This window comes from Nipponia nippon, unplaced genomic scaffold (assembly GCF_047370975.1).
Source record: "Nipponia nippon isolate SJK-2023a ecotype South Korea unplaced genomic scaffold, ASM4737097v1 scaffold_13, whole genome shotgun sequence".
NCBI lineage: Eukaryota > Metazoa > Chordata > Aves > Pelecaniformes > Threskiornithidae > Nipponia > Nipponia nippon.
The window spans coordinates 5,557,924-5,584,422 of NW_028262324.1; the positions used below are offsets into that span (position 1 = coordinate 5,557,924).

The following is a 26,499-nucleotide window of genomic DNA, read 5'->3' on the forward strand; positions in this document are numbered from 1 at the left end:
AGGAGAGCTCAGATACAGAAAGTCATGTGACTTGATGGTTTAAACTGTGATGAAAGAATATCAAAACCTAGCATTTATATTTTATACCACTAATAAGCTACTTCAATAATTTCTGATGGTTCTTACGGCCTTTCTGATCTGTCTACAGTTGAACATCTGGTACCTAGTTTTGTAGGTGGAAACATACCCAGAGTAATCCCACAATGAATTTATAATCCGTGTCTAGAATAGATAAAGGGGATCTGCAAACACACAGCCCTTGGAGGGTGGAATACAAGGATACCAGAGCTCTTTTGCAATCATCTGCTTAACTCATTTTTGCCCCAGCTACATCAAGTGATAGTGGCATTCCCCACCAGCTCAAACCATGCCATACTTTCAGATCTTTCTTCCAATGTTTCCCCAGTTTCTCTCTGTGGCAGCAAAGTTAGAGGCAAGCAAAATACATGGACAGGTTTTGCATACCACTGGTATCCTGCTGCACTGAAAAGTCCCTTTCACGTGTATTTATTGTACGAAAACATTAAAAACAATTTCTTAATAGCATTATAATTATGCAGCGTTGGACAGCTAGACACAATGTAGCACTGTGTCAATAATTTATTACATCTTATGCCATAATTGAACACTTTTACTATGAGCATTTGAGAACAACTTGGACCTTATACAGAGTAATATACCTTGCTACATAATAATGGAAAGGTGGATACTTAAGAAAGATATGTAGCTTGGAGGAAAACATACATGGAAGCAAATAACCTCCTGCATCACCTCCTGCTCCATGTAAAACTTAAAACTAAATCAACATATTCTATTTAATGACTCCTTTTTTATATATGCATAGTTTCAAGAGCTAATCACAAAGAAATCATATTACAGTGTAACTATTTACACCAAGATGGGAGCACACCAGAACACAACCTTCTCTTCTAGACATCAGGACTCTTTTCTTACATTTCTTAATGGACAAAGCACATGGGACTCGGACATAAATTCAGTCTCAAGAACATTGTTCAAAGGCTCAAACAGGTCATATCCACAGCTCACTGATACCATCTTTACCCACTGCCTCGAGGCTAAAAGCAGGCGATCTAGAGGTGTGGCAGTATAATCTTCTCTATCATGGACTTCAGTTAGAGCCGGTCTCGTGTCACCGACACAAGGCCTTCTATCAGGCCGCATGACAGCATCCAAATGTTACTGAAATAAGCCCACGGTGGAGAGACATAGAAGCACTGGATTTATTGCTACATCCTTGTAAACGTACTTACCCTAGAGGTAAGAAGTCTAGTTAACCTTGTTTGAGGAGAGGTTATGTTCAATATGTCATATTACCTTTCATAACATATTCACATGAGCAACTGTTCTGCTACCTACAACCACATGACTCCACCACCATGTCCTCATACTGCTTGTAGACCACGTTGTTTGCAGAGTCAATGAAAAGAATGCTAATAGGACTCAGCCTGGTTGGGACACAGCAAGTCGGGGGTGTCGATTCTGGGTCCATTGAGTTCATTAATGTTTGGATAACTGCGTGATTGGTGGGCTCCAGATGGGATCGAAGGGGAAATTCACAAAGCCCTTCACAGTGATACGCTTCATACTCTAGAGGGGCTATTATCCAGTCATCCCAGCCCATATCCTTAAAATTCACGTGGAGGGCTTTTCTGCTACACCTTGCCTTCAGATTCTTAGTGGGCCTCTTCCCTTGCCGTGTTGCTAGAGGAGCTCTTCTCTTCCGCCTCTGATTGAATAAGTATTCATAAACAGTTTTGTCATCTTGGCCGGATCTAGCTTTGATTTCATTGAAGAATAAGTCTCTTTTTTTTGTCCTCCCAAATACCAAGAAGAGAGCCTTTTCATTGACCTGTCTTCCTGTTCTGTTAAATCCCACACTCCTGAGATCAACAGCTCTCCCCCTGTCAAAAGTTTCCAGTTCAAAACACAAGTTAACCAAGTTTTTAAAGTTCCTGAAAAGTTTCCAGATGTCAAACACTTCCCACTTTGGTGTATCTGTGATACTGACAGTACGAGAGTCCAGGAGTGTTGCTGCTTGTCTGTTTGTAGAGCAACTAAATAACTTCACTTGGGAAGTTTTTCCAGAAGAATGAGACTTCCACGTATCAGAAGGCTTTTTCCTCAATATTCGAAGCTCTGCTCCCAGCAAACCATCTTTTTCTAATGCACTGATGTCAAAAATATATTTTTGTTTTCTTACAGTTGGCGCTCGCTCATCTAAAAAAAGCACACACATTTTAAAATGTATATCAAGCACAGATCAATATCAGTTATTCAATTCTTAATGATTTTCCTGAAGTTTGCTCATAAGCCTAGAAGTTTTCTTAATTAGCCCACCAAACAGAAAAAGCAATTTTTGTCTAAGGGATCAGCTCTGTGCAGGGACCCAGAAGAACTCAGTGAATCAACAGGAAAATGAGTTTCTGAGTTTGCATTGTAGGAATCTCATTTATTTCACCAACAGGCATTTTCTAGCTTCAAAGTAGCAATTAGCCAATTGAAAAATAGTCCTTTTTCAAGGCTGAGCACTCACAGGGCCTATTCACCACTTATATCCTACTTAAATTACCAAAACAGAGCTTCAGTGGTGCCCAGGCCTCATGCTGGCTCCAAACATGAGCAAATTTACCCTTAGACGATACAATAGTGAATTAGTCCTTTAAAACCAACATCCCTCAGGAACTGCCAGACACACGGATAATTGCCTTATTAACTTAACTCCACATGATTCACAACTTTTTCAAATTGCGCAGAAAACCGTACCTCCCTTTAACCTGATGTTACATTTGCTTGGTTAAGCTCATGAGCAGCACTAACAAGGAACATGGCTGAGCCAACATTTTAGCAACGTTACATTAACAATGCCTTCTAGTGGCGAGCTGAGAACCTGAGTGCAGCACTTGTGAGCAGCAGCGTATCATCCCTTCCCAGAAGCCAAGCTATTAATAAATAAATGGCAAATAAATCCAGTTCTGGCTGAGTCTTCCATCACCATTACCTTATCAGCTGTAGCCTGTGTTGCTTCCTTAAGTACCTGACAAAACTCTTACTAACGTCACTGGAAGCAACATGGGGCTCTCCAGCCAGAGTGGTAAGGTGAACATCATTCTTTGGGAGCCTGGTTATTTCTTGTGTGAAAGCAGACACTAGTCCAAATTTCCAAAAAAAGTGTGGAACCAGAATGTTGAACTGCAAATTCTGGAGTCCCAGAAGTTATTTACTCTTGTTAGTCTGTGCTTAGCTGTGGGCTTCTGTGGATAGAAGTTTGGTGGTACCTGAAAGCATGAGCTTCAAGCTAGTACAGATACACCACCCTTTGCTATAATGAATCCGGGGTCTACAGTGCAGTTCCTCTCAATTCTACCTTGAACGAGTCAGGCTGACCCTTTGATACTGAAACTTGGTGGGGTTTTTTTTCATGGAATAGCCCTGTTCTTAGCATATCATGTGTTTTCAGACATACTTTACAATAATCTAATGTTAGCAGTTTCCAGGAGCTAGTTATGGAAAGAAAATAAGACAAAAATGTAAAAGGTTTTCAAACACCTAAGCATGCAAAGACTGATTGATTTTTAACAATATGCATCTAAAATATTTTGTAAATGTTTTGTTTGGCTGCCACACAACCATCTAGATCTGCCTCTAAATGAATTTTCCAAGATAAGGCAGGAAGACAAAATCTGCAGCAGAGTTGTACGATTTCATTTACATTAAAAAGAGCTATTTGACTTTAACAAAGTATGATTATTTTCTAATACTCTCTACATGTATATAGACACTCAGACATCTCTCTCTGTCCACACACACATACACACGAGCTCCCTTCTTACCTTGTCCTTTGTCTATAAAGCTGGTTATTGTATTGGCAAGTCCAGCCTCCAGTTTTACACTTCCATTGACACCTTTTCTTTCTGCATCTGAGAGAGTCCTGTACAAAGAGAGCATGTATTCATGTGGCGTTATAGGGGGATGTCTGAAAGTTTCCTTAGTTTCCCTCTGGGTTATAGGCTCTTTAGTCTTTTTGGTTTTGAAAGAATCAGTGTCAGTACTGCTTGTGCCAGTTTTTTTCAAAGCCACCTTGCTGCTAAGATTTTGAACCTTTGGAGTCACTGTCCTTACTCCAGAAGGTCTGCTGGGAAGATGTCCTACCTTGCCCTCCGTGGCTGCTGTTCTTGAGAGAACCTTCTTTGATTCATCGTTCTTGGCCAACAGAGCTCCAGCCTGAACAGGACTGCTTTTAGTCCTAGCCTTTGAGGTCCCAGTACTATATCCATGGCTTGCAGTCCTCAGTGTACCTGCCCGTGCTGAGGGATTCCTCTCTTTTCCTTCTGCTTTTAAAAAACCTAGTTTAGATCCTGGATTACTCTGGCCTGCTTCAGAATTACTCAGCGCTCCAGGAACTAGATCCAGAGACAGCCAAGTCAAATGCCAAAGCAGTAAAGTGAGAAAATGCAGGATTTTCATCCTCTGGTCTTCCTCTGAATGCCACTAAAGAAAAAATCAGAAAAGGTTCCTCCAGTTTGGCAGAAGAAAACATGAAAGAAATTAAAAACCAAAGTCAGCAAAAATGGTTTTCGTTTGAGATTAAAACATTTCAAATCTCGTTGTTCAATACTTGTATCCAGTCCCATAGTGGAAATGCTCATGTACTCAGATACGATCTCCCCTGACTTCAGTTAGCAGCTATAAAGAACTTGTTCTTGAAAAGAGAAAGTTTACCACCTCGTTTTCTTCTGTAAAACTGACTGAAAACTTGAAGGAGTCCTGTTTAAATCCAAGGGGTTTTTTTCCAAGAAGGAAGAATGGCGTAATGCTGCCTCTGTGTTAAAAGGTTTTTTTAAAGTTTTGAATCCTTTCCAGTGAAAATATTTCACACACAGAGACCTGCAGGTGCTCAGAAATCTTTTACAAACCTGAACTCAGGAATTGGAAACGGAATTCCAACAAACCTATTTAATTACTCTCTGATGTCATGCTGTCTAAACTAATTTAACTGCGATATATTTCTTTAAAAAAATCTTCTTTACCCTTTTCATTAGCATGAGTCATACTCTGCCTCATGTGAAACAGCTCCACAGGCTCAAAACTCCAGAGGATGACTTTTCAAGTGGCAATACGACCTCTACCTTAGCCTTCGGTGAACTTCACGTTTAAACAGGACAAACTGCAAGATCAACAACTGAGACCTGTCATACAGTCCACTGGACACATACATTAAAATATCTAAGTATGATTCGTTTAGCTCTTTTTCCAGAGAACTGTAACAGTGGCTTCACTTTGTCCTCCAGCGACTCAAGGGCTGAGCTGGCAACGCAGGCACTTAACAAGGGTAAAGTTTAATTTTTCACAAACACAACACAGCCATGCCTGCAGTCAGTGGTTTTTGGTGTATTTATTGCTATGCTTTAAAAAAATCCATGTAAGCCCAGGTGGAGGAGAAGCTTCTGCCGGTGGGGATGCCCTGCGGGTGGGCGGCGGCGCAGTGCGGGGCAGCAGTGCACCCTGCAGGCAGCCAACCTCCTCCTCTGGCCGGAGCCGCTCGGGGAGCTGGAGACACTCCCAAAGCCCAGTCTTTCCTCCAGAGGCTGCTGAACGCCAGCCTTTGTTTTAAAATTAGACGCAAAATTTTCAAGAGCCGCCTACCCCACGGCCACAAGAAGGCCGGTAGTTAGAAACCAGCGTTACTTACGTGTCAAGGCTATCCTGCTGCTTTCAGCCGTACAAAAGAGAGTGTGGAGCAAGCGTGTCTGTCATAAGCTGCAAAAAAATGAGCTGTTGTTGTTCTAAATGAGCCTTTGGGAAATGAGGCACTGGGCTGGATTCAACAGGGATTAATGGGACCCTTCTCTCATCTTGCACTGATGCTAAGCCCAGTCCTCCTCCCTCAGTTGTTTTTATTTCTGAAGCAAGAAGGGAAAAGATAGAACACTTTTTAGCTTGATTTGTGCATGCTGTAGCACTTCCCACCCTGACTAATATCAGAAACACCAAACTACTTCCATAAATAACAACCTGCAGCCCTTTCTCCATGAGGAGCTCTGAATGCTCTACCTTGTTTTGATGGAGGAAGTGAAGGATAGAAGAGTTCAGTGATTTCACAGATGTCACAAATAAGGTAGATCCAAAAACCCACCCTCCTGATTTTGATCTAATGGCCCTTCCTCTGATGTCAGTTGTAGTTTTGATATTCCCCATCAAAATAAAGCAGCTTTTCACCGAATTAATTCTGACGAAACCATTCCCCAGCAGTCACTCCACGCTGTCCCCACGGCCCCCCCAACCATGCCATCCTTTTATCCTTCCCACATCGCCCACCTTCCTGCTGGGCAGGAGGTAGTGTGCTGTGTCTGGTTCTGAGCTACGGAGGTATTGATTAGCTTGCCAAAGGCCACAAAACCAGCTAAATGTTGAGTTCCCACTTTTAATCTATCCAGCTTCCAGTTTTCACACCACTTGTAAGAATTTAATATCTTTAAGAGCTCTATTGCTCTATCAAACTTGGCTGAGATTTGCAAACAGATTTACAAATTATTTAAGAGATGGACAGGAAAGAGCAGGAGGTAAGACAATGTGATTACACGGGCCTTGTCTCTTAGTAAATCAGATTAAAAGCACTATCAATCACATGTTCAAACAATATTTACATGTCTGAGATCAATGTATCTTAGTGGGCTGGTCAGGTCTAGACAGAAAAAAAAAGAGCAAAAGCAAGCAAAGCAAGCTGTGCAAACTATTCTCTCTCTTTAGAAGAGGCTCTCTTGAGGCACTCTCCATCTAGGTGCTTGGAGCCATGGAAGGAGGGTTGATGTACAGAGTGCACTGAGCCCCATGGCCCCCGGAGTGGAACATTGGCCTTGAATAAGACCATTCTTGGCCCATTCTGTAAAGGCAGCTCCTCACACAGTGTGTGTAGGGATTCGAAAAGGGAGGACTACCTGGGTCCCTGCTCCTTGGAAGTGCATTGCCTCCTGTTCTCCAGACGGTAAGATTATGGTAAGATTATGTCCACATGAGCTGTCCCACCTTCTCAAACAGACAATTTCAGTGAGTCCCTCTGGACATCCACTCTGGGGAGCCAAAGGAACTGGTGTTGAAAAAGTTGCCATTCCCTGACAATAAAATGCTCTACCCACGTCAACGTACTTGCATGTTCCATGCGACAATGAGGTACACGCTGAAGCCACAGTGCACGGGCCCCTTCCAGGATACAGGCTTCTGTGTATACTTTTCTTTAATGCTTGGGCACAGGCACACACTAACACCTGAAACACACACCTTGTGATCATATTGCCACCTGTAGATGTTTGTCATTGGGATGCCGCACTGCCGCTGAACTCGAGCCAGCTGACATCCTACCCAGTGTTGCAGCAGGCAGCAGCAGGGTCGTTCCAGGGAAAGCTCAGATCACCTGCCTGATCTGCCAGAGGACGCTGTGAAACGAAGGCAGGGGCTGAGCCAAACAGAAAATGCTGGGCTTGCCCACAGAGCCCAGAACTCCCTGGGTGCACTCTAAAATACACCCTATACAGTCGGTAACCCCAGCATGGCTCCAAGGAGGTTCCGTTGGATACGTGATCCCAAGAGTCAGAATTCGTTCACTGCTGCAAACTTGTGGTTTGAGCTGCACATGGAAATCTTTATTCCAGTGATATATCAGGAATTTCATTGTCCTTTCCCAGGTGAACTAATTTCCAGAAAGGACTTATAGGATTTAGTTGAGTAAACTCCATATATTAAGCCATTTGCTGTCACATTGCTTTTCCTTATTGAAACTAATTAACATTTTATTTCTGTGAGAATTTAGACCTCTGCACCATAGCTTTTTGGGGACTGATTTTTAAAAGTATGAAAAGATAACTTTAGGAAGGAACTTAACAGCTCCATGCTTTTTGAAATAAAATAATTACAGAAAACTCAGAGACGCAATAATTAAAAATTGGTCTTGTTTTGGGCCAGAGCAAAACAAAAATAAATTTCCTACTAACATGGGAAATTGTGGCATAATTTTAAAAGACTGTGCTACAATGTTGTGATGATAAATAAAAATTGGAAGTCCAAAGAAAGAATTGTGTCATTGGTTATCAAAAGACTTGGCTATGCCCCTGAAGAGTAGTGAGCTACAGATGCGACAAGCCTAGAGAAAAGCACAGGGGTACTATCCACTACATGTTCTGTCTCAAGAACGCTAGTACTAAAAAGTGTCTGTCTGCTGCAATGATGCATATGTGATAGGTCCAGAAAGTCAGGCACAGCATGAAAAAGGAAACAGCATTTTTGGATGTTACTTGGAATCAATGGAAAGCCAGTTGTCTTGGGATCTGAGTAGTCTCAAAACAGTGAAGATCTGGAACAAGAAAGAATCTCAGGAGACTTTATGCAAGAAGTTCACCTGAAACACTACAGGCAAGAATGAAGCTGGGCCACTGGGAATCAAGCCCCATGATGACAGCCCAGCTGAGGCCGCAGCATTTTGCTAGCAAGGCTGGAGAACTTGTTTCCACTGTAGATCCAAGGACGCAGCAGCCTTAGAGTGCTCAGAGCTCCCCACACCTAGGCACAGCAGGCCCGGAGGTGTGTGAGAGAGTGCATGGTTGGAGCCATCCAGCCGCTTGCTGTGACTCTGACAGGGAGTCCCTTTGGAGACCGAGTCCGACATGGTGCTTAGACACAAGCAGAGGCTCTGAGCTCTTACAGAGCAGCACTTCAGGAAGATATGAAAATTTGAGACAGTGTAAAATAATCCACTGACCCAGCACCACTGCTATACACAGAAGGGCACCATATTTATAGATTGAACTTGTCTAGCTGCAGTTTCAGAAATTTGATTTCTTTCCCATCTTTGTCTCAATTGACTACAATTTATGGCTTTAAATTAACCTCTCCATCTTCTGATCAAGAAGCTAGAGCTCCTTAGCCGCTTCGTATAAAGAGTTTTCAGAGCTCATTCCCTAAACCCTTTTTTGCAATCACTGCTTCACAAGACACTACCCCAGTTCTGAGTATTTTTGGTTTTGCCTAGATTACTAATGATGCTTCAGCTATGTTAAAATACATGGAGCTGAATCCATCTCAATTATATTTAGGCTTCCACTGTGTTGGAGATGATTATCTAGACAGTCTTTTAATAGCCACAAGAAAAATAAGATACACACTAGAACTGTAGAAAGTCACACTTAGCAGTAATGATCTGGTAATTGCTTCACCACCTTGCACCATTTGCACGCAGCCACACTTCCAACTGGCTGCTACGTGCAAGTGAAAATGTCTTCCACACAAACCACTGCGAAGGCTGTGGCAGCTGTGGCTACTTTTGCTGCTATTTACTGGAGTGGTTTTTGCTGGAAAAGCTCAGAGAGCTCTTGGCTTAGCGACACCTTCTGCAGTTCAAGTACTTTTGTCCTTCTCACAGAAACTGCTATAGGCACTCGTCCTACTCGCTGGGTGAGAGCGGGGTGCGCAGGTTATCTTTGCATGCAGAGGACCTTACACAATCACAGACGATTCAGGAGTTTCTCCTCATGCCCAGCAGAAACCCCCGCTGCAATGGGTGATCACCGCTCCGGATTTCCCTGTGTGACCGGCACAACTGATGGCGGGCAGGCTGGCACACACACCCACTCTGGAGCAACCGCAGCCAGGGCGGCCTCTCCCCCGCGGATAGCACCGCAGCCCGGCGCGGCACCGTCAGCGAGAAGCGAAGCGCTGCCAAAGAGCGGCCCCGAGCGAGCCCGGCTCTCCGGCCCCGCGGCCCGGCTCCCGGTCGCGCCCGGCGGGCAGGGTGAGCCGCTCCGCCCGCCCCGGCAGGCGCCAGGCCGCGGCCCGGGGCCGCCTGAGCGCGGTCCGCCGGGGCAGGCGGCGGAGCAGCCCCCGCCAAGGGGCCTGTCAGGCGGCGGGGCGCAGCCGCGCGGGCGGCGGGCCCGGCTGCCGAGCAGGCCATGGCGGCGGGGGCCGGGGAGGCGGCGCGGAGCCAGGCCTCCCTGCGGCGCCGGCTGCAGAGCTCGCAGGAGGCGCAGCACCGTCAAGCGGTGCTGGTGCGGAAGCTGCAGGCGAAGGTGAGGAGCGGGGGCGCCTGCCCGGGGCGGGGGGGGGTTGCCCGGGGCCGGGCCGCGGGGTCGGGGTCGGGGTGCCCGGGCCGCCCGCGCCGCGCTGAGAGGGGACTCGGCGGCGGCGATCTCGGGGGGCGAACGCGCGGCCCCAACGGGGCCCTCCCCGGCGCTGCCGCTGCCGCTGCCGCTGCCGCTGCCGCTGCCGCGGCCGGGCCGGCGCCGAGCCCGGAGCTCGGGGGAGGCCCCGGGAGCCGCCCTGCTCCGCCCGGCCCGGCCCGGCCCGGCCCGGCCCGGCCCGCTGGGCGCCTCGCTGTGCCGCCGCCACCCTCCCGAGCCTCGCGTTAGGTCTTCCCCGTAGTAGAGTACAGGCGCCTGGCCCGCCAACGCCCGCGTTTGGCCACGTGAGCAGGGGGCTGTCCCCGAGGCAGGAGTCGGGGCGGCGGGGGTGGTTTGGGGCGGCCCCGGGCGGAGGCGGCGCCGGCCCGGTTCGCCCGGGGCGCGGGAGCGCTGGCAGCGAGGAGGGTGCCAGAGCTGGGCGGAGGGTCGGGGCAGGCCGTGCCGGGCCCGGCCCAGCGCCCGGCGGTGGTCACGGCGCTGCGGTGAGGGCACCCTGCTTTTGTGGCCCGTGCTTGTCTTCTGCAGCTGAACAGAAATCCGCATTCTGCAGTGGCTGAGCAGGACTGTGGTCAGAACTAACTTTACTTGCGAAATATTGAAAAGCAGTTTTGAAAACTCATTTCTCTAGCTTCAGCGACCCACTGGCCTTTTAGCCCGCAGGAACTAATGATCTGGGGTACCTGGTGGCCATTGGCCAGGCATGGCTGGCTACGTCTGTCTCGTCGTTCTGCTTGCCATCGCTGTCTTAGGATGAGCAGATAGCGCTACGTGTAGAAGAAACCCTGTCTCGCTTTCCTTACTGTTAGATAAAGTGAAGCTTCCCGATATCGTAAGGACTTCTTGTTGACTGTATCAGCAGCAGCACTGTGAAACGTACTGTGCTTGGGCTTGTAAAGACTTAGCGAAAAGCTAGTGAGTCTGTTACAAGCTGCATTCGCTCATCTTCATTCTGCGTATCCATCTAGGTGCTGCAGTACCGGACTTGGTGTCGAGAGTTGGAGCAGCAAGTGGAAGCAGGAGGGGTGAGTGTGCAGGCTGCTAACTAAAGATAGCGTATGCAGCTTTCGTTAACGCTGGGAAAAAAAGCTGCCCAAAGCAATGACAGAGGAAACCAAGATTTTGCTGCCTGAGGGTTTAAAGAAGTGCCGTAAGTTTGCCCATCAGTGTTTTGTCCCGTTGGCGTTCTTAGAGCAGCCAGTAGTCCCAGAAATGCCAGTCCAGAAAACCCTATCGAGAAGGATTTTAGTTTTGTGAAAGAGTGCTTTATTGCTGGCGTAACATTTTGTCCTAGGTCTGTTACATTATATGGCTGTCTCTGAAAAAGGATCGGTTGAAACATGGCATTTTGGAAGGCGAGCATGCTGGCGTTCAACATACGGAGCTGGCCCTGTGCTTTTCTTTCTGCTTCACAGCTAAAGTAAACTTAGGAAACAAAAGGCAGGAGAGTAGGAGAGCGTTTGCAGGCTTCAAGTCGAAGTGGGCACTCGAGGTCATGAGCTGTGAGAGTGCAACAGCGGGAGACTGAGGAGAGCTACTCCCATTGAGTAACGCCCTTCCCCTGCGTAGTCACGACACCGTCATGCCTGGAAGAAGCCACGAGCTCCTGAGATACCCAACCAGCGGAGGGGAAAGCGATGGACGCTAGCAGTAGTGAAGGGAACACAAGAATTTGACTAAACCTTTCCTTTCTTCTTTAGGGATCCCTCCCAGGCAGGTGGGAAGCCACAGAAGACCACAGCCTGGAGAAAGCACTGCTTCAGGTGGAAGAGGAGCAGCAAAGGTACAAGGAAGAAGCGTTCCCTCATAGCTGGTATCCTGGATGGTCATGGAAGTGAGGGAGAACCTGTCAGTGCTACCTCGTCTTCCCAAGGGAAGCGGTTGGGCCAGCCGCTTTGAACGGAGCGTTTAAGGAGCAGCAGCTGCCCGAGCATTCACACACCATTCAGGGAGCCGCACGCACAGCACCCGAGACTTTAACTGCTAGGACCGGAGTCCCTTTGCAGCGGGCAGCTCCGCTGAGCTGACGGGTGCCCCTTTTCGACTCCTCGCTCACTCACACACTCACCCTCGGGCCCCTGCTCTCCCCTCAGGCTCGACCCTAGGTTTCCCTGAAGCAGAGTCTCGAGAAAGGTCCACAGTCTGTTTTCTGTGGTGCAGTAGGAGTGTTGTGTGCTGAACGGCTCTGTTTTGAGCGGGGGTTATTCCGGGTGACCTCCAAAGGTCCCTTTCCAGCCTAAATTATTCTGTGGCTCAGTAGGTGAGCCAATGCAATCTAGGGACAATGCTAGAGAAAGGTGATGCATCCAGCGATGAGAGAGCACAAAGGGGAGGCAAGCCGTTAACTGTGGGCATCATCAAAGTTGAGGAGGAAAGGGAAACGAAAACTGTAGATGGAAATTGTGGATGGCAGTTGTTCAGTGACCTCTTTGCTGTTTCTCCCTTTCCAAGGTGTGAGAATCTGGCCGAAGTGAACAGTCTCCTGCGGGAGCGCCTCGATAAAGCGAATGAGGTCAATTCAGCCCTTAAAGAAGATGTTGGAAAGCTGACGGCGGATTGGATGAGGGCCCGGGAGGAGCTGGAATTGAAGGAGAGTGAATGGCGCAATGAACGTGAGGTAAGTACAGGCTACAGGGATGTCAGACGCGATGCCAGAGTGGAATGAGAATGCGTTTTATTTCTGGCACAGAGAACTTGCTGTGGGAAAGTTGTGGCTCTGTTGAAGGTGTAGTGGTGTTGACGAGCAGAAGACAGGGGTGTGAGCTGGAGGAGTGTCAGGAAATTGTGGTGATGGAAGATGCCGACCTGCTGTGACCATACTGCTCGCTCCTAAAGGCAAATGCTTGCTGTTGCTGGGCACTGTAGGGCAGTCACACAGGACCGCTCATCTTTTTAATAGTTCTTAAATCTCCGTCTAGAGCAGGGGAGGCCAGAGAGGTCTGTGTGTTTTCACGTTGAGAGTAGTCAACAGAAGAACAAGACAGGCCTCCCTTACCAGTAGCCTGTTGTAAGCAAATCTGACACCGGTCTTGGAGGGGCTTGGTTTTGTCTTCCTCCACCGAGACTGTTAGACACCTCTGCAAGGCGAGATGACGAATCATGAAGTCAGGCGGCAGGTCTACTGAGGATGCTTCTCTGGTGCCTCTTCAGTCCTTGATGCCCGTGTTGCAACAGTTATTCAAGAAGACCTGGTGATGGTGGTTGTACGTTCCCCTATCTGAAAGACTCGTACAGTGACAGTGAAGGCTGAATTGGCATTTCTTTTTGTCTTTGCATGTTTAGCTTTATGAAAACTACTTAAAGGGTGAACATAACCGCCTGCTCAGCCTGTGGCGTCAGGTGGTAACCTTCCGCCGTCATTTCCTGGAAATGAAGACTGCCACTGACCGGTGAGTAGAAGTTAAGGCTAGATCTCTTGCAGAAAAAAATGTCGCTTCCCTTCACACCTGCTTTTTGAGCCTCAGTGTTATGTTAGTTGCGGCTAGGGATGTGATTTCTCCTTTGACAGTCTGAAGCAATGGCATTAAGCATTAAGCAGGCTCTTTTCAGAATCTTTTTGTTTGATGCTGGTTCTCAGATAAAACTGTGGGGCTTGGGCTATAAGCAATGCAGAGGCCCTGAACAGATAACTGGGCTGTGGTGATGTTTGGGCGTATTAACAAAGACACAGGCAACTATGGACACATTGGAAGAGACTCACCAAAGCTATGCATGCAGCACGTAGAGCAGTCCCTTTCATAGAATGATGAAAATCTGCCATAAATCGCATTGAGTTTCTTTTTCCACTGCTTCCGATGGAAAGATCATTCATGAATATATATATATATTTTTTTTTCTTCTCGTTTCCAGCTTACATTTATTCTGGTCAGTGTGTATCCGCTTATTCCTGTACTATCATTGTTGAGAGAAGAAATAGCTTCTCTACCCTGTTACTGCATTTATCCGATTTATTTTGCTTGTTTTGATACCTGTTTTTATAATTGTTTTCTTGTTCTTGGGCTCTCTGAGGTTCTTTCTCACCGTTGCCTTCTACACAAACAAAAATAGCGGAGCCTTAAGAGTACATTCTTCTGGTGTCAGCATGCAATTTCAAACTCTGGGTTACTGTCAGCCATTTATCTTACTTGCTGATAAGCCTTCCACCATGTGAGAGTACGCCTGACCTACTATTTAATTCTTGTATTATTTGTGCTTTTTTGTTACCACATTTTAGGCTTATTCTTACACCACCTCCCTGAAACGTTTGTTATGGAGATATTGCCACGAGCCTCTTAGCAGTCCAAGTGCTGATAATAATCGGTCGCTTAAGGCTGATCCCCTAGGTATAAAAGCTGGGGACCTTGGTAAATTCCTTACATCTATTAATGATAATTAGAGTATGCTAAGAAGACGGAGCAGGAGCAACAGTTAATAAGAGTAATTAGAGGTCCTGGACACCTTTTGGCTGTGCCATACATTTCTTCTTGTCTCTGAGGAGAGAACAGAATGATTCCTTAACTATCCAGTCGAGTCATTGCTCAGCTGTCAAGATGTGTCCTTATCCCAAAGTGTCAGCTAAATGGACTCATTTAGACGGCAAAGAGGCCGTCTTTCCTGCCAGCTGCTACTGTTGTGCAATGACGTGCTTCAGAATTGTGTCAGCTGCTAAAGATGGTGGTGTGAACTTCAGCTCTTTCTTTATTCTTCTTCAGAGATTTGTCAGAGCTGAAGGCAGAGCAAATGAGGCTTTCTGGATCTGTACTTGTGAACTGCTCCCGTCTAAAGTCTGGTGTCCAGCGCTGGGATTGCATCGCTTTGGGTAGACCTGTCCCGAAGGATGAGGCCCAGCAGCAAGCGGAACACGAAATAAGCCAGACGACGCAGGAAGTGATGTGCTTACAAGTCAAGGGGGACCTGGAGAAGAAGGAGCTTCAAGACAGGTAAAGGTGTTTTAAACCTTGCTATTAACAACATCATCTTCGCTGATTCATAGGTGGGCTGTGTTCACATTTAAAAAACAGACCCATTCTGCACAGCCTTGTTTCTGTCTCTAGTCAAACTATTGCCTTCAACAGAAAGGACAGAAAAAAACTGTCTGACTGAGAGAAGCTCTTCTGAGTAAGACAAGAAAGAAAAGAGATTGCGTATTACAATGCTTTTGCCGTTAACTGATTGTTGGTAAGAAACTGAGACCAGTATAAAGAGAGCTGTGTCTCTTGTACAGCCCTTTTGCCACCCAGGGCTGTGCTAAAGGGAGTTGGGAGGAATTAGCCCAGGGCCATCGTAAGCAATGCAGCACCTCTGTACTGACAGTTCCTTGCTAGACTGAGTGCAGGCGGCCTTTGGGGCAAGAAGTGCCATTTTGCAACATCAAGCATATTAAGCTGTAGAGATGAACGCTGCCTTTGCTGTTTTTTCTGGGTTGGACTTTCTCTGCTATGCTTCTGGGAGCTGCTTAGCTCTTTGACAGGTGACGGTGTGCAATGCTTTTGGAATGGCACGTGGACCTTCTCTTCTCAGGGTGATGGAGCTCTCAGCCTTGCTTGCACAGTCTCAGAAGCAGAACAACAAGGAGAAGGAGAAGACCGCTTCATGACACTGTGGAGATTCTAGTATGTTTTACCTTTATCTGGGAAGTAGCCCAGCACCTGCTTGGTCCGAGTCATTTCTTCTCCAGCCTTAGCACAAAGAGGTGTGGCTACCTCAAGAGAAAGAGTGATGACTGAGTCAGCGCACTTGCCAACTCTGCTCCTTCACTCTGCATTCACTGACCATTATTATCTGCCCAGAATCGCAACTGGTCTAACTGTTTAGGGGGAAACTTTAACTTAGTCCTACACTTCACTCTGGGGAGGGGCGGTTTAATCATCAGATTTTTTACACAGCCTCTCACAAAGTCAGTTCTTTCCCCTTAGGTAGTCATTTTTATCCTCTTGGAAATGGACGGGGATAATTCTGTGTTGTCGTTGTGCAGGCTGGTGGGAAGCATGCCGGCTGGAGAAGCCTAGCTTTTCCTGCCATCCAGCTAGCGAGTCTTTTTGCCGAGGTTTGTGGAGGAGGAGAGGCAGCTTCTTTGAGGTTACATTGCCCCACCTGCCCTTCTAGTCTTAAAACAGAGACCACCAGTGGATGCTGGAGATAACATTTCATTCTCTCCCGCATCTCTGCTGGCAAGTTGTTGATTACTGTTATCTTCTCTAGAAAAACAGTGGAAGCAAGACTATTTGAGTTGGTCGTCAAAGCTGAACATGCTCAGAGAGCTGGTTTTTGCAACCGGTGTATGAAAATGTAGTATGAGATATACCAAATAATTGTGTAATTACCCTGTCATTTGAAGGTGCATTTGTTAGGCACTTGGAATTTTGCACAGCTCCATTCTCATCAGGTCTGCAGTTAACGTAAGCAACAGGGTTGCACAGACACTGAATGCGTAATGTAGCGCGTGAGCTTGGGATGTTGCGATGTTCCAGGGGAGAGTGTGTATGACTGCTAGGAAGTGTCAGTGAGGACTGGCACCCAATAGCCATATCCCTTTCAAATTCCAGGATGAAGTTTTAACAACCTTTTTATGTGGTGGTGGTGGTGGTGGTGGTGTAGTGCTTTAGTTTTGCATGCGGCTTCTTTTCATGAGTGTATGCATTGGATCACTGTTGTTTACTGTATTAATGGGTTTTTTTACCCTGCTCACTCTCCCTCTCAGTTGCTTTCTCCACTTCGTTTCTGTGATGACTCTTTTGTATTTCCTGCAGCAACAGTCAGTTCCCTCGCAGGAGAGGTGATTCCTCCTTCTTCCCATTTTTATGTCCACTAAAATAATCTGCATAGAGCAGTCATTATCAACATCAGTATATAATGACGCCTTTCAACATGACTGCCTGTGAGGAACAGGGGAAATTCATACCTCTTTTAGGACAACATCTGCTGATATTGGCACCTGTGAAAAGGAGTTGCTCGGTGTCTATCTTGTTTAAACAAAATTTTAAAAATCCAAGCAGTACCGCTGCTTTATTTATACAGATTCAGACCTTTTAAGGAAAGATTACTGTCTCCTGCAGGTAGCTGGAAATTTTCACTTTGCACCAGGAAAAAGTTTGCAACGGTCTCACGTACATGGTGTTTTCTTTTCCCGTTTATTGCGGCCTTTAGCTTCCAAGCGTATCTGACCGTTTCCTTTGAGTATCTTTGCATTGCTATCCATAATAGTAACAGGAGTGCTTCAGTGGGGAGGACGTTGTTGAAGTTTTGTTACAGAGGTTTAGAACCATCAGGAACAAATAGAAAAGTGGTTTCTGGAGGTGCTGCCCCATGGGTGCGGAAGAACTTGGAGGAGACTGAGAGACTGCGCAGAAACAGTCTCACTTCGTCCGTAAAACTGTGCTGCTCTGCTGTAAAACAACCGAAGCACCGAGTAAGGTGTTCGGTCCAGGACCTGAATATCAGTATCTCTGGAAGGGCTACTTTGGAGAGTATCTCAGGAGAATTTTAAAGCAATTCAGGACTTTTGGAGTAACCTGTAACTTGTAAGGGACTTCCGCAAGTATATATATAAATGCACAGTGGCCGGAGCAATAATGGTAGTTTATGCCTTGTATCCTTAACAGGAACTTGACTAAAAGATTTGTGGTTTAGTGGAACGTTTGCAGTTCCCTTGATCAAGTTTTTGAAGCGTGGAGTTTGTAGTAAAGGCTTCAGAAAGAGCTTTAGTTTCAGCCTGACTTTTTTTCCCCTTCCTATCGCTCACTCCAGTTTAACTTGTACCACTGGGGCAGAGGTCAGGGGGAGAATGTGAATGTGCTTTGTGAGAGTAGCTGGTGTATTTGGAGAAAAACTAGCAAGCTTTTTAGCACAGTTTCTAAAGCTGAAATGAAGAAGCACTTTTGTGCAAAAACCTGGCCTGTTTTTCCCCACAATATCAGTTGTTCTAATGAAATATTTGACTTCTCCCCGCAGAACTTGCTTTATGTGCTTGAACTCGCGTGACAACAGCAACCGTACTACAGCTGTACGGGATTTACAGCTTCACAGCACATATCTAAGTTAACGAGAAGCGTCTCCGCATTGCATCTATTCTCTGTAATAGGTGTGAATGCAAGCTGGCCGTCCTGAGAGCAAGTACTTTGTGAACGTAGAGGAGGGGGTGAGGTCAGGATAGCTCTCTGACTGCATGTGCCCCAGGAGTCTTGCACAACTGAACTGAAAAATGAAGGGCTTTTACACGGGGGAAAATACAGGTAAAAACCAGAAAGGACTACGTAGTTACTGCAAACCTTTTGGAGGCACAGTTAGCAATAGTAGTGTTTTGAGGACAGTGAAGAGGAGCAGGAGGAGGAATGACGGGCAGACAACCTTCCCACTTTCTGGGAATTTTGTCACGTTCAATAACGAGGAATAAAGGCTCCTAATACTGTTCTCCATGTGCAACTGTTCTCAGCTCTCGGGATCTCCCGAGTCCTCAGCGGCTCTCTTCCAGCTACTTTTCCCATCTCCCCATGAACGTCGTAGACCTTCCCTGTGTGCCAGCCTACAGGCCAGGTCTTTCCCCCACTGAGGAGTCCCAGCTTACGCAGATGGTCCTTTGTGGAAGCCGTTCGACCTCTGAGCTTCCTTGCTGCATTTCTCTGAACCTCTTTCAGTTCAGCTCTGTCTGGAGGTACCAGACTGCACCCAGGATTAAGATCCAGGCTAAGCATGACGTAGGCAGTGGCATAATGATTTTCTTCCTTTTGTTCTCTCTTGCTTTCCCAGTTATTCATAACATTTGATTTCCCCCCCCTTTTTTTTTCCCCCAACCTTTTCCTGGACAATGTTTTCATGGCACCAACCAACCACCAGGTTTTCCCTGACCCCCGAGGGAAAGGGACAGCTCAGAGCCTGGTCCTTTCTTTGTACGTGAAGCCGAGGCTTTCTGCCTCAGGAGAACCTTTCTTCATAGTCCTCCTCCCGCCCCCCCCCCCCCAGTTTACAGAAAGAAGGAGGGTTTTTTCCCCTTTGATTACAGATAAAGATCTTCACTAGTATTCGTCAAAGCTCTGTGAGCTCCCCTGGAAATACCTCGTTTTGATCATAATTCCACGTAAGAACTTAGGCACGTGTGATTTTTGATCCCGTTGATAAGGTCTACATTAACGCTCAGTCCTATTAATACACTTAACAGAACGTCACGCAGACTGAAGTTGAATGTCTAAGAGAAGTCTGAATATTCCAAACCGTTACCATCATAAACCACATTAACAATGCAGTAAAAAGAATAATTTTACTACACCTATTTGGCACAAAACCGTGATGACTGACAGTATTTTTGCTCCTGCCTTCTATTCCCTACCGCTTTGAATCAGTAGAGAACGGGGGGGTGAACAAGAATGTCAGTACTACGGGAAGTTTGCTCCATTGCGCTGCTCTCCTTGCCTCGTGCTGGAGTAGCTATACCACGTTTGTACAACTGATGGTTAGACGTGAGTCCATACGTTTATTTTTTGGCGCTGTCCGAATACTGACGCTAGCACACCAGCTTTTCAGTTTCTTACGCTGTTACTCTCTCCTTATGCTGAGGGTTACTGTTGTTTACTAGATCTCCAGCTAGGGAATCTGCACAGGCGTCTTTGTGACAGCGCGAAGGGTCCCATTCAGAAGCACTTTGTCGATCTGACCGTAAATGTAATCCTGATCTGAGCTTCTGAACTTTGGTTGTGTGCTTGGTGTTCACATCTTCAAAACTGTAACCTCTCTCCTGGGCAGAAGCAAGTTGAAATTGCTTTTTTTCAGAGAGCAGAATAAGAAGAGGCGACACGGGGCTAAGACACATGCAAACCAGAGCCAGCATTGCATAAGGTGCCATTTTATTTCTGTTCCGTTATGTTAGCTTTAATTGTGTGTAGCTCAATCTTTACGTCCTTTTATTTTGTTTGAGTAGCTGCCCTAGGATAGATGCGTCCCAGTAGAAGTCTTGCTCTTCCAGGATTATTCATTTCTTGTTTGGGCTTCCGAAAAGGAGGGTCACAGTTCATACACATGCACAGGTCTCTCTCCTTGCCCGTGTTTTTGTTCTCGCATACTCCTATTTTGTCCCCAGAAATCATTTGCTTTATAGGCTCGAATACTCATCGTAAGGTGAGGCGTGTGACAGCACCAGCTGAATCTGAGAGGAATATGGGTAAAAGGCAGGGAGCCGCCTTGCCCAGAGGAGTTCATCCCGTTTCTCACATCTATGAGCCTTGATTCTTTGTCTCTGGCTTGGCAGAAATCCTTCCACTAAGACAGAGAAGATCAGAGGTCCTGTTTAGACTAGGAGAAAAAAAATTGAAGTTACATACAAGTTTGCTAACATTAGCTAAATTCAGTTACTTTCCTAACCAAGAGAATGCTCATGAGTAGCCACCAAAATCACATTATCAGCAATTGCTCGCCAGTTTTTTTCATTTTTAAATACTGTGTGAGTGGGTAAGCCTCATGAAGGTCCGTCTTAAGAGTTACTGAATATCAGGTTTTATTAGTTACAACCACATTTGGATATTCTGAGTTATTTATTGACGTTATGGTATGTATATTTGTTTTAATGCAGACCTGGATATTGACTAATGGGAATCAAAGTTCTGAAACAGGTAGCCTATGAATCCCATGCTCTTAAGAGATGCAAGTGCATTATCTCATCACAGGGTAACATCTGCTGAAACAGATTCAAACCACATTTCACTGGTGTCTGGCATTCTAAATGTCCTGAGGGTTTTTCATTAAAGAAAATCAAGCCAAAAACATCTCGGACTTTCTCAGATAAAAATGCGTTACCCAACTCTTATGTGACCCCAGAATTATTTCTTAAATATCCTTATACCATGGTAATCTTTATGCCCAAAGGACCTCTGATGGCCTCCTGATAATCTTTTTTTTTTGCAAAGTACGGGTTGGACGTTTCACTTGTTTTAACACAAGTTCTCCTCCCTGTCTTTATGCCATATTCATGTGTCTGAAGGAACCAGAAACACTGCAAATGCCAAAAAACTGAAACTGTGTTTAAAAAAAAAAAAAAGTTGGTCCACTAGTAAGAACGAAGTTGTTTTGTCCTTTTTACTTTGTTTTGCTGCTGCCTGCATGAATGTCAAATCCCAGTGAGATTATTTCTCTTCACTTGTTGTTTGCGTGGATGTTTTTCTATGCTTGTACGTAACCTTTGGTCTCATGTTCTTTTGATGTTGGTTCCGTATTTATACATATGTACTCAACCTAGGTGAAAGTTGTTCTGCGCAGTCATTAAATACAACTTTGCATTCCTTTTGGTTGCTCATAATCCCCAGGCCCGGAAGAAAATGTAATTTGGCAATTGAGGCAGGGTGTTTTTCTGTCTTTAGGTAACTGAAGAAAAAGGTCAGGCTCTGCTAGGTTAATTCAATTTTTATCCATCCATCCATCCATCCATCCATCCATCCATCCATCCATCCATCCATCCTTATTCACATTTCTAGTATACCTAACTGGAAGACTCGACAGCTGATAAAAGTTTAACCCCTATTGTATCTAGAAAAGATAAGACTTCTACTGTGCTTTCCCTCTTGACTAGTTCATGAGTAAGGAGAGGCTATGTTCTTCTCAGCTGACCGTTGGAGGCTGAGCACTTTATTACTAGAGGTATTTCTGCAGCATAGACTTTGTTCCTATTATTTTATCTTAGTTTTCATCATTATAGATCTTTTAGCATGTGTTGCTATTCATTCCTCATCTCCGGTCACAGAAATTGTTCTCTTTTGTCTCTTCAGGCAGAGCAGTCGGTAGCAGAGTTGACGGGGGCTCAGAATAAGCTGACTGCTGAAATAGCTGATCTCCGTGGTGCAGCAGCGAACGTGGGCAGCATCAACGAAGCCCTCGCATTGGATAAAGTGCAACTGAACAAACTTGTGCTGCAGGTGAGCAGAGTTGCCAAAGGTCTTGCCAGGTGTTTGTCTCCAGCTGCTGCTTCTTCTCAGACTTCTTGCCTTCCGGCAGCATGGCTGACTGAATATGGAAACGTTGTTCCTTTTTCCGTCCAAGGCAAACCTCCTACAGGGTAAATCTTACTGTCTTTTCCTTCCTCTGTGCTTCCGTGATTGCAGCTGGAGCAAGAGAATGAAGTTCTGTCGGGTAAAGTGGACGAGATGGAGAGAGCAAAGATCTGTGACCAGGAGAAGCTGAACTTGTGTGAAAGAACAAATGAAGAGCTCTGCGCAGAGAAAGCCCACCTGGAGCAGCTGCTGAAGAAAGCAGAGGAGCAACAGGGCATCACTGCAAGGAGATTTCTGCTCAGAGCCTGTGCAGTGTTTTGGAGAAATCAAGTGTATTGAAAAAATAAAACCAGACAAAAGGTGTTTGTATGCAGTACAGAAACCGACAGGAACAACCTAATGTGCAGGGCTGTGTGGAGACTGACAAGGCACGCTGCGATGGAGTGCTCTGGACGAGAAAGAAATTTTACCTGCTCATCAGGTTCACCCTGCTTTTCCAGGCTTACGACTGACCCCATCCACACAAGCCAGCACCAGTTTTGTCCCAGCACTGCTTCTGCTGGGGAATCTGCAGTGAACACTGTGCTCTGAACCTTCATCTTACTTTGGGACTCATGCCTTGAACCAAGCCCCCTGCCACAGTTCACCTGCTCCAGCAGGTCCCTAACTTGGCTCCTGCTGAGGCCTTTTGCCGTACACTGGTCCTGTTACCTCAGGTCATCGCTTCTGGCAGATCTGGCTGTTGAATGCAACGGCTGTCTCTCAGGAGACTGATGGTCCGGAGGTATCAGTGCCAAGTTAAGGTTCAGAGACCGATCCAGCTGCCGGGTCTCTGCCTCCAGCACAGCAGCTTCGGGCTCCCTGACCACGGCTGCTAAGGAATAAGAGAGCTCTTGGTGAAGGTCTGACAGCTCCTGGCTGGTCTTTGCGCAGCACTCAATATAGTCCTGCTTGTATTTTCGTTCTCGTGCCAGCTGCGTCTGCAGAAGGGACACCTGAAAGAGGCAAAAGGCCGCGCTCAGCCAAGCCCACGCCGTTAGGACCATCCGTAGCCCCACTGTACCGGCTGTCAGGGAAGACGCACCCTCTAACTCCAGCCCTGGCAAAACTTTGTCCTTGTGGAACGGGAAGTAACAGGTTCCCAGAGTCGCCCTGAACTGAACTCAGATTATCAACAGTCCGAGTTTCTCTCTGGCATACCATTCACATGTGCAACACCGAGACATGACATGTATATTAGAGAGAGAGGTTCCTACAGGAAACTTGACAGCTAGCACATGAAAAGGGAGCAAACTCTCATTTTTCCTAACTTTAGAGCATGTCACAAATGAGCTGAGCATAATTTGATGAACACAGCCCAGGGGGGGAAATGAGCCTTAAAAGACTGCCGAAGCCTTGAAACTCCTCAAATTCTATTCTTTCCTGACAACACGGTGTTGTGCCTGCTGGGCTTTTTGGTGGGAGAGACCCAGCTGCTCTCACCTCCTCTTAGGTTTGCAGGGCAGGCAGGCACAACAGTCACACGGGGAAGGGGGTTCAGTTAGTTAGCGGTAGCAACAGAACTTCAGACACTGAGGCTTCCTGGTGAAAACAGCCTTAGGATATACCTTGATGGCTTCAGCAGTATTCTCGGCTCACTTGCCAGAGCTAAGCATCATGTACTTTACTGACATAAATATTATATGCGTTTTGCCTTGAACGCCTGTGAAGATTCACCTCCTCAGGGAGGCCAGGCTGTACCAGACCCGTAAAAGTACATGGAAGAGAAGTCTGGCGACTGCTGCTGCTGCTGCCAGTACCGCTCTCAAAGGATGCAATAGGGTTCAGTAGCTGGAACGTACATTCTTACACTGATAAAACAAACGTACATACGGTGCTTAGGTCTCTGACTCGGTCAGATACTGGGATCGTGATTAGCACAGCATGGCAATACGAGACTAACGATTGCCTGAAGGCTCTGATATGACGCAAGCTCCACTGTTAACGGAGCCAAGGGAAAACGGAAACAGTCGACAAGACGAGTAAGACTCAAGGGGAGCACCCTTAGAATATTCTCTATTTTCAGGCAAGTTCCAGTTTTCTGAATTGCCTCCAATCCCTCTCCCACCCTGCCTGACCTTTAGGCAAGCCAGAGACTAGAGCTAGGTGAATGATGTCTGGCCGTGGCCAACAGGTGTGTCGAAGTGACACTGCCTGGTGTAGTCACTTCCTGACAGCCCAACCCAAAACTCGGGCCATAGCATCAGGCAAAGTTGTGCCCATCAGTACAGCCACAGTGGCTTTTGGTGACAGCTTTCCTACTCCTCACCTGGTCCTGTAACTCAGCTAATCGATGACTGCAGTGATCATGAGACTCCTCCTGTGAAGAAAAGGCAAGGATTTCTGTTAAGTCTCCAGTCTGGTCAGGGCCGTGGTCTATATTCAACTTCTATTAGGTCGATACCGGGGGGCTGCTGCTGCCACTGGGATTTGCCATCGTTCCTCCGTACGGCCAGAGCCTCCTCCCACCAACTAAGATTCTGTTCTCACCTGTCTAGAAGCAGGCATCTTGTGCTGGTCAGACTGGGAGAGAGAAAATCCGCATGCATCTGGCAGCGACCGACCACCATAAGCTCTCTTCAGCCTCCTCCGTTCACGTTCCACCTGCACGTTGGATAGGAGAAAGGGTCACAGAAACCTGCCACCAAACAAGGAGCAAAAGGACCTCTGGATGTCGTGGCAAGGAGATGTCCGCTCAGAGACCGTTAATTGCACCAGAGAACGTTGGGGCTAAGAAGTACTCAGTGTAGGCTATCGAAAAGAAAGAGCAAGAGGAAACAGTTCCTGACACAAGAGAATCAAATGTGTGTGTATGGGGACGCTGGTGCAACAAGGGTGGTACCGGCGTGAATGTACATTTGTGAAGGCAACGGGGTGCCAGAAGAGAGAGAAAATACAAAAGTGTGTGTCCACAGGGGGAAGTGGGAGAGGGAAGGAAACAAGCAGAGGACTCCAAAGTGCTGTCTGTGGAAACGTGGTGTTGTTCCAGAGGACCATGAGGCTTTGCAGAGGCAGCGAAAGCCTGTTCTACCTGCTCAAGAGTCCGCCTGAGCTCAGCATTGAGTTGCTTCAACTCCGTCTTCTCCTGCTCCAGCCTTGCAACATCTCGCTGCAGACATTCCAGCCGCTGCGACAGGAGTCTCTTCTCTGAGAGCCAGGATAGCTGCTCGCCTTCTGCAATAGCCTGCTGCGTATTCAGAGAGGAGATTCTGTGAGCTGGTGCCACATAAAGGTTAGGAGGGCCAGAATTAACACATCAGGGAGAGCGACCGGACTCAGCAATGGACAGCGCTAAGTCCCTTCTTCTCCTCCTGGTCCGCGGGCCAAAACAACACACTCTTTTCCTAGGGGCCCTCCTCCCGATCACCTTGGAGAAATGGAGTTGCTTGTTCTGGACATGCTTCCTGCTAGCTTTGTTCAGTGTCCCCCATTCTGGTTTTGAGAGAGACTGGAAACATTCATTTCCTATTCAGCCACTTAATGGTTTTACAAAGGTCCCTAGCATTTCCCGTTCCCTCTCTCTCAGCCATTTCTTGTCCATCATGAAGACTTCCACGTTGACCTGTCCCTCTTGGGGAAGCCATGTAACATCTTTGGTCATCCTCTTTGACCTTCACTGCATGTCCTCCTGTCTACAGTTCTACTCTCTGCCCTCGGACAACCAAACAATATGCAAGATGTGGGTGAAGCATGTATTTCTGCAGTGATAAAATACTACCGTTTTGTTCTCTGTTCCCTTTGCCTGTTACATCATCATTACAGAACCGCTCTTTGGAAAAAATCACGTTACCAACCAAGCCCTCTGCACTGCTCTGAAACTAGCCAAGAGCCCCCTCCCCTCTCATGCGTTTCTTGATGAACTGCTCCTAGAAGCAATTTCTGACAGCATCGATGAATGTAGTCTTGATATCAGGACTATACCGATCTATATGGCTGCAACCGCATTACCTGATCTAATGCTGCTGCGTACCTGATCTATGCGGATGCAGCCGAAATCTCCCATTGTTTTCACGTTCCCTGCCCTTGTCACTGCTTTGCCTCCCATCAGCAGATCACAATACCTGTCACCATCCTGATCAGGCTGGTAGTAATATTCCTCAAGTAACGTATAAATGTATGATGCACAACTAGAGTATTTTATTAGTAGCATTTTTTATATGCCTGTATACTAACGTAATGCTAAAAGTACTGGCAGAGTCCCCGGCAAGTTTGCAGCCCAGGCTGTTGCAGCTGTTCCACCAGCAGCACCCGAGTCAGATCACCTTGCAGAAATCCAAGCAAGTTTGCCTTCGTGCTTTTTGGACTGCGGCACAGGTACATCCTATCCTGAT

At 46.7% G+C, this 26,499-nt stretch overlaps 3 protein-coding genes across 13 annotated transcripts in view; 1 reads left to right on the forward strand and 2 right to left on the reverse strand.

Moving 5' to 3' along the window:
* Positions 1–789: 789 nt before the first annotated feature.
* GDF5 (growth differentiation factor 5) lies at positions 790–5,889 on the reverse strand. Its single transcript, XM_009473258.2, has 3 exons — positions 5,711–5,889; positions 3,852–4,509; positions 790–2,238 (listed from the first exon to the last, which is right to left on the reverse strand). Exons 2-3 carry the CDS (start codon positions 4,483–4,485, stop codon positions 1,370–1,372), a joined length of 1,503 nt encoding a protein of 500 aa, XP_009471533.1. The 5' UTR covers positions 4,486–4,509; positions 5,711–5,889; the 3' UTR covers positions 790–1,369.
* Positions 5,890–9,319: 3,430 nt separating this feature from the next.
* Positions 9,320–22,394, forward strand: LOC148056510 (centrosome-associated protein CEP250-like). Of its 2 annotated transcripts, XM_087749567.1 has the most exons (9): positions 9,320–10,073; positions 11,150–11,206; positions 11,882–11,964; positions 12,633–12,798; positions 13,464–13,570; positions 14,873–15,100; positions 15,681–15,772; positions 21,908–22,054; positions 22,241–22,394. In XM_087749567.1, the coding sequence occupies exons 1-7, from the start codon at positions 9,957–9,959 to the stop codon at positions 15,754–15,756; spliced, it is 834 nt and encodes a 277-aa protein (XP_087605693.1). In that variant the 5' UTR covers positions 9,320–9,956; the 3' UTR covers positions 15,757–15,772; positions 21,908–22,054; positions 22,241–22,394. The 2 variants fall into 2 exon arrangements, with proteins under 2 accessions (XP_087605693.1, XP_087605694.1); XM_087749568.1 differs by lacking the exons at positions 15,681–15,772; positions 21,908–22,054; positions 22,241–22,394 and adding an exon at positions 15,215–15,278.
* LOC148056511 (uncharacterized) overlaps positions 19,400–26,499 on the reverse strand; it is a 31,410-nt gene continuing 24,310 nt past the window's right edge. For 4 of the 10 annotated variants that reach the window (XM_087749550.1, XM_087749547.1, XM_087749553.1 and 1 more), the window contains 5 exons: positions 25,200–25,355; positions 24,659–24,772; positions 24,438–24,488; positions 22,841–23,124; positions 19,400–20,441 (listed from right to left, as the gene is read on the reverse strand). In XM_087749550.1, coding sequence (XP_087605676.1) covers positions 20,363–20,441; positions 22,841–23,124; positions 24,438–24,488; positions 24,659–24,772; positions 25,200–25,355 — 684 coding nt within the window. In that variant the 3' untranslated portion in view covers positions 19,400–20,362. Of the gene's footprint in view, positions 20,442–22,483; positions 23,125–24,437; positions 24,489–24,658; positions 24,773–25,199; positions 25,356–26,499 lie in introns of those variants that run through there. The other 6 variants (XM_087749555.1, XM_087749549.1, XR_015702920.1 and 3 more) reach the window with 5 other exon arrangements.